The following is a 7,194-nucleotide window of genomic DNA, read 5'->3' on the forward strand; positions in this document are numbered from 1 at the left end:
TTTCGTTTTTCGTTTGCCAGATTAAATGGAATATTTGAGTGATCAGATGGTACACGGACCCTGGCGCATCTACTGACTGCAACTAAACACCCTCACTGATAAATGCGCTAAGGCAGGACCAAACCATTTCATGCAGATACAGGGGGGTCGTGGGTCAATATGGATGTTTACTTTTTGGTCAACTTTTACTGCCAGAAACAAGTAAAAACAAAGAGATCAGCAATTTTATTATTAGATTTGACTTATACTCAATGATGATGGTTTAATAATTTCATATTAGTTTATTTATTCTTTCTTTCTTTCTTTCTTTCTTTCTTTCTTTCTTAACCTAATTTCTGGGCCATGTCAGTCAGGGCCCTTGGAATTGTCCTAACTTTTCCCCCCATAAGGCGCCCCTGAACACTGACAAGCCAAAATGTTGGCTGTGGAAATGGTCTATTGATTCACTCTGTTTTTGCATTCAGTCCCTGATGAAAAGTGAATATGAAAAAACTTTGAGATTATTTGAGTTCACCACTGTGTTATACATTAACAGAAAGGTTTTTAATGTGCTTTGCTCAGAAGTGGTTAGCACTCAAATGGAGAGAAGGAGGGGGGCACACTTGATATGGCTTTTTTTGTTTTGTTTTTTTGTTTTTTTTACTGCAATATATGCTATTTTATAGACTAATGGTTGTGGGCAATTTATCGTGGCCTGTGTGCTGATTGCGTGGGGCAGCCCATTGTGAAGCCGGCAGGTGCAGAGAGACGAGGTGCAATTGAAAAAAAAAGATGAAGGCAAACTACAGAGAGGTGAAGCACAGCAGTGCCGACAGGCAGTGAATAAGTGAGCTGTGCCTCTGTGGGGCCTGTCACCAGCGCAGATCTGAGCTTCTGAAGCTGGTGGGAGTGAGCTGATCTCAACTCTATGCCACTAATCAGATTCCTTTTAAACTCCCCCCCACATGTCCTCCTGAATCCCTGCACCTCAAGTACAGAGGAGAGATGTTTCCACAGCAACACAGTCAAAGATGTTCATACTGGTCACTGTTTGAGCTGGAGTCATGGGTGTTTAAAGGTCAAGTAGTAGTAGTAGTAGTATATAGTAGTATTTTGTTGACTATTGAACCTGTTGTTCTGGTATTATTACTTTTTTTTAAATTCATCAGCAGAATAGTGAAACAATCCTTGTTTTGTCTTTACAATACAGATGGAACCATCAGGAAAAACACCCACATTGTATTTTATAAAATATGCTTTCATAATCATATAGTCATAATATATTTGTTGATCGATCCAAGAGGGAAATAACAGTTCATATTATTTCAGTATCTATGCTATTTTTCTGTTAGAGTTGTGGGGGGATTATTTGTCAGAGATAGCTGTATTCAATTACACTGGCAGCAGTGCCATCCTGTGGTTAGAAAAAGCATCTTACACACTTATCTCAACTGACATTACCTTGTTTCCAATCTAATTTGACATTAGTAGAGCAAATATCGTCCACGCTAACGTGCTGTGTGTCACTGAGCACACAGCAGAAATGGATGACCTCCAGCCTAAATTGGCTTCACACATCAGGACAAGAAATGCACTCCTCTTAGTGTGGTTGCAGACTTCTTAAACTTCTAAAACATAGTTTAAGAACAGTGCAAATAAAGATGAAATAATTCTACTCTTATTGTAAGTATGTATTTTAGACAGTTCGTGTTCCATTACATTACATTATACCGTAGGCTGTCATTTTAATAGCTGTAATAAGATTTAGACATAAAAACTAAAGTCTAAAGTCATAAAACTGCAAACACCAGCTGATATTACTGCAGTTACCTGAATTTTGTGCTGCCTTCAGGTGATGTTTGAAAGCAATGCTCTGATGTAATGTAAAATATGGTAATATTACAATTTCCCATTTTTTATTTGATAATATAATATAATATAATATATTTAGTTTCACATTATTCATTTTTATCATTTAGTAAACGCTCTGCTTTATCTTCTCAATGTCTCATCTTATCTATATTTTAACATTACCATTAAGCTTTTTGATTTTTGTCATTATTTCTCCTTAGCATATTTGACCATGTATTCTGAAATTTGCTAGGCCTACATAAATAAACACAATAACTCCATTTGCTTTCAGTTAAAATCACGCTTCTCTGGATAAGTCTGCAAAAGCGCTCTACTCTAGAAAGCGCTCTACATTTCGCTGTTTTTAGAACAACGAAATGTCTGAAAACATTATGGATAAATTGATGTCTCGGTAGTCGTCGTTTTAGGATTTCCGAGGTGATATGAATGCAGCACGGGCCTCGGTGCTGCTCAGAGCTCTCTCCCCGCATCCTTTTGTGTCTCCTGTCCAATCAGCGCTGAGATGCGGCTCGCTAGCCGCTCATTGGTCGCGAAGGAGGAAGATGCGATGGCCATGGAGACTGGACTGGGGACTTTTCAAAGCATCCCACTGATGTGATTATTATTGTGAAGTGATATCGAGGCGTTGACTCTTCACGGTATGTAGAGTGGGGCCCTCTGGATTTTTACCTACTGGACTCTGGTCGGCTTCCCGTCTCCGCGCCTGGTACTGTTTGTTTTGGCGGACCGTTTGATGACATGTCGGGCCTGTGGCGCGGCTTTGTAGGTGAAGTCACTCCCTAGAAATGTAGCTTGGGGTTACAACACTGCTAGACCTATCACTGAAGGTAAGAAAAGCCTTAAGACAGAAAAAGACCGAAACGCAATAAATGGCGTCTTTAGTGATTGTGGGGGTGTAATTGGACTTGTGCTCCCGATTTTCTACGTGACTCTTGACATGTGGGCCTAACTATAGACGGGCTGCCTGCTTTAGCATGAGATACTTAACACTGTGAAGATAAGAGAGCAGCAAGACCTCAGACATGTCAGTAACTCAGGGCTCCTCATGGTGGGCTGCGAGTGATTGAAATAAAATATGTTAATTTAGAAAATGTGCACATATTTCTACTGACTACTGACTGGGTATGTGTCCAGCCAGTGGGAAAATGTAACTCAGTATGCTACATTTACTCCAGTGAGCTACTGTACTCCGTTTTATTGTACTCCACTACATTTAACTGAGAGCTGTAGCCAAATCTTACTTTACAGATTGTAACTGAAATAACATAGGCTGCAACCAAACTACTATATTTCTAATCATTTAATCTGCCAAGTGTTTTAATGATGAATCATTTAGTTTAAAGGGCAAAAAAAAAAAAAAAAAAAAAAAAAATGAATGTGAAAAGTGCTCATCAAAGCTTAAAATGGTTTCATTTGTGCAACCAACAATCAGAAAATCCAGATATGTTTCATTTACTGTCACCAGAGGCAGAGAAAAGTAGAAGATTCTTTTAGGAACCAGCAAATGTTCCAGAAACGAATAATTGATTATCAAAAAGGTTACAAGGTGGATCTGAATGACTAGGTGTGTGTGTTCCGGTGTCGAGATGACGTCACGGCTCTCTTCCTGCAGGTATTGCTGTGTGGACGATGCACGAGCGATGTCTGATGTGGAGGCCACGTACGCAGACTTCATCGCCTCTGGCAGAACAGGACGAAGGAACGCCATGCACGACATCCTGCAGAGTCCCACCGACCCCGAGGGACGTGAACTGCCCCTCACCTTGTCTCTGTCCCAGCTGCACATCAACGCAGGAGGGGGAGGTAAACTGCTGCATCGCACCGCTTCAGTCAGCTCCACTTTAGCTTTTCGTTTTAATCATTTATACTGTATAGTGTACCAGCTGCAGACAGGGCAAGGGCTCCAAGACACTTATTTCTTTGCATCATACCAAACTATTTCATCTGAGAAAGCAAATGTTTCATGATGGTAATCAAGGTGTGCTTTAAGTCATTATTTTAATTGTAACCATGATAGTGTACTGAGATCCAAACTCATAATACATTATCCTTCAGGGTTACTGTGATATTAGAAGATGTCACTGATAAAATGCAGTACTTCTCTAAAAAAAGTGTTCTCTACACTTTTTCAACATGCTGTTTATTTCAAGAAAAAATAGAGGTCTCTTGAAGAAAAAAAGGCTAACTCGTGATATACTCTTCAACTTGCATCAGCCATTGTGTGGCTGTTCGCAAATAAGAGATCTGCAGTAGTACAACAGTTTTTTTAATTATCTGTTGACAGATTCTGTATTGTGTTATTCTCTGTAAGCAGATATATGCATATGAGTGTGAAATCTGAAGGCATTCAACAAGATTTTGCTGTTGGAAGCATTCCAGTTTCTGTTTGTGGTCCCAGTAGTACTAACCAATCACACTTGAGTGAGCATTGGTTGCATGGAGGTAAACAGTCCAAGTGGAAAACACTGGCCGAAATGCAGTCAGCTATTGTCTGCATAGATTAAGCTTTTAATAGATTTTTTTTTTTAGATTTATCAGTACTCAAATGTGAATATATATACTGAGTGTCCAAAGTATCTCCGGGATGTCTCAGGTTACTCATCGGTGTGTAGACAGTGACTGGTGCATGATGAGTTATAGCCTCAGAGCATGGCTCATTGCAACCACAGGCTCAGTCATCGTCAGATGATAGCGATGAGTTCCGGGGACAATAGTGTATGCTCCGAAGTCAAAGATTAACTTCACACACAATCCACTTCTTCGAGGTTGTAAAGTACATGTAGGCCTGCAGCCACTTCACAACACAGTTGAATCTTGGCCCTACAAGATTAAATATATATATATAGATATATATATATATATATATATATATATATATATATATATATATATATATATATATATAATTATTCTGTCCACTCTGTCAGTGTTCAGAGTTAGTTCTGTGAATTTGTGACGCTAAAACAGGATGTTATTCGCCTACTTTTATAAAATCACTATACATGACTTAACCTGTAACATTCACTTAATATCAGCATTGCATTTTTTTTTTTAGCTCTGTGTGCCATATTTCCCTGCACAACCAATCTCTCACACAGGTAACACCTCTGAAGTTTTTTTTTTTTTTTTTTTTTTTTCTTTTGCATAATTCAGCCAAAATTTCAGGAGCAGCAGGCTGGTAAATGATATTTTCTGCAAACGCCTGGTGTTGTTTTGCAATGACTTTTTCTTAGGAGCCAAAGTTGGCTGAGATGACAGTTGTTTGATTCAGTGCAGGCAGTTTTCCTCTGTGTGTTGAACATTGTGGTGAGGTGCACCCCTGAGTGCAGGGAAGATGCATTCAGACATATAGACAAGTGTCTACTGAACAATACTAGCAGCTACTATATGACTTGAGTTAACATCGAGGAACATGATAGGCTCACAGTGACAAGGCCAACATACTGATGTTTAAAAGGTTCATCATCATAGTTTATCATTTTAGCACACTCATATTTTTTATTTAGATGGGAGGCAAAGCACGACTTGGAATGATGTTTTGCAGGTATTTGTTCAAATACAAACAAACAAAAAAGGTTTATCTGATTATGGCACTAGATGAAAAGTCTCGAATCGTCGTCAAATTTATCCTCTAGGGACCTTCAGTGTCTGTACAACACTTCATGACAAACCATTCAATATCTTTTAAGATATTTGGGTCAGGACCAACCAAATTATGGATTATTTGGATTAAGGACACATCCTAAAACATGTAAAAGCACTGATGTATACATACTCATTTTTCTGCAGATGGAGACGACACCGAGGACAGCCAGAGCTCCTCTTCCTCCTCAGCCCACAGGGATGCTGAGCAGAGGAACAGCTAACCTGCCACACACTCCTGCCAGTGGACACAGAGCCGCAAGACAGATTCCAGATGCCGTCGTGATGAGGTTGTTGGTCCAAAGTGGGCTGGTAGCCGGAGGGTAGCGCCACCACTGTTGTGGTGCCTATAAGCAGGGCACTGACCCACCCAAAATCCACTGAATAGGCGCTGTGCTGCGATGTGATCACCCAGTGCTCTCATGTCCCTGTGGCTCTACTGTGCACTAGAATAACAGACTGTTGGCAGGGGTGTTTTTCAGAGTTTGGGTAAGCATAGAGACACATTTGTAGCTCTTGTACAGCTGATTTAACTTTCAGTCGTACTTACTAAACACACAGGCTGGACTATTGGAATGAAAAGAGAAAATAGACAGAGATCATATGTGAGTTTTGTAGTTGTGCAGGTAATCTGTAAGACACTGAGATGTGCTGATGTAATGGACCACAGTGGGAGTGGCATGTTTGTAGTGATGCTGATAGAGATTATATTGCCAGTTAATGGCTTGTGCTTCCTTTGAATTGACAATACTGTAGAGGGAATTGGACCACTCAGCTGTCGTAGAGCTGGAGAACAACATGAACAAAAACACTGGGGCTCAGTTACTTTATCTGTTGAAAGGTGTGTTCACTGATTCTGTTGTGTTCGGTGGGCAAAATTCAGTCATGTGCTAGGTGTGAAATTGCAGAAGGTAGGAGAGCGTTGAGATGATGGTGTGACACCAACATTAGTAAATCATACATTTACACTGAATATGGATGACATGTTTCAACGGCTCAGTGGTTAACAGAAGAAGAAGCAATGATGGTGTACTGTCTTTTAAAGTGTTTATACTTCAGTTTTTTTACTTTTCTAATGATGCCATTATAATCACAAACTGAAAGGAGTGGTGTAAATTCTGGGGAGTATATTTATTTGTTTGTTTTTTTTTGCCAAGAGTAAGATGAGAGGATTGATACCACTCATGTGTATGATACATATCCTATCTGGAGTCAGGAGAAGGTTAACCTAGCTTAGGATAAAAGGTGGGTATGGGGAAACAGCTAGCCTAGCTAACAAAACTACCAACACCTCTAAAGCTCATCAGTCAACTAGTTATACCTTATTTGTGAAAATTTGTCCAAGGGGCCATCAAACTATTTCTTGGCTGGAGCCGGTAACCTGTGTTGGTTGTTTTTGCACTTGTTGGTTTTTTTTTTGGATAAATTAAACAGATGTGATGTAATATGTGTAATATTAGGCTTAAGAGGTGTAACTTGACAGGTTTCAGTAACTTTGGACCGAGCCAGGCGAGCTGTTTCCCCCTTGATTATGTGTGTTAAGTTAAGATATGCTTATTCACTACTGGGTGCTTGTTCTAGTCGACACTCCCTCCCCACTGCTATCTGTGTCTTTCTGTTTTTAAATTCCACACCTCTGTGAGAAACAAAGACAACAGCCTACATGCTAGCAGTCTACACAGTTAAAATGGCAAGTTACCC

General features: G+C 39.8%; 1 protein-coding gene across 2 annotated transcripts; it reads left to right on the forward strand.

Annotated features, from left to right (window-relative positions):
- Nucleotides 1–2,360: 2,360 nt before the first annotated feature.
- LOC119011925 (cAMP-dependent protein kinase inhibitor alpha-like) lies at nucleotides 2,361–6,516 on the forward strand. 2 transcript variants are annotated; one of them, XM_037085397.1, is made up of 3 exons: nucleotides 2,361–2,489; nucleotides 3,464–3,654; nucleotides 5,641–6,516. In XM_037085397.1, the coding sequence occupies exons 2-3, from the start codon at nucleotides 3,492–3,494 to the stop codon at nucleotides 5,715–5,717; spliced, it is 240 nt and encodes a 79-aa protein (XP_036941292.1). In that variant the 5' UTR covers nucleotides 2,361–2,489; nucleotides 3,464–3,491; the 3' UTR covers nucleotides 5,718–6,516. The 2 variants fall into 2 exon arrangements, with proteins under 2 accessions (XP_036941292.1, XP_036941291.1); XM_037085396.1 differs by having other exon boundaries at nucleotides 2,370–2,678.
- Nucleotides 6,517–7,194: the final 678 nt, after the last annotated feature.

This window comes from Acanthopagrus latus, chromosome 21 (assembly GCF_904848185.1).
Source record: "Acanthopagrus latus isolate v.2019 chromosome 21, fAcaLat1.1, whole genome shotgun sequence".
NCBI lineage: Eukaryota > Metazoa > Chordata > Actinopteri > Spariformes > Sparidae > Acanthopagrus > Acanthopagrus latus.

Bases quoted from the DNA above. Each gene is read 5' to 3' on its own strand.
- LOC119011925 (XM_037085397.1), top strand. From the start codon at position 3,492: ATGTCTGATGTGGAGGCCACGTACGCAGACTTCATCGCCTCTGGCAGA. The intron at 3,655-5,640 runs GTAAACTGCTGC...ATTTTTCTGCAG, and splicing joins CATCAACGCAGGAGGGGGAG to ATGGAGACGACACCGAGGAC.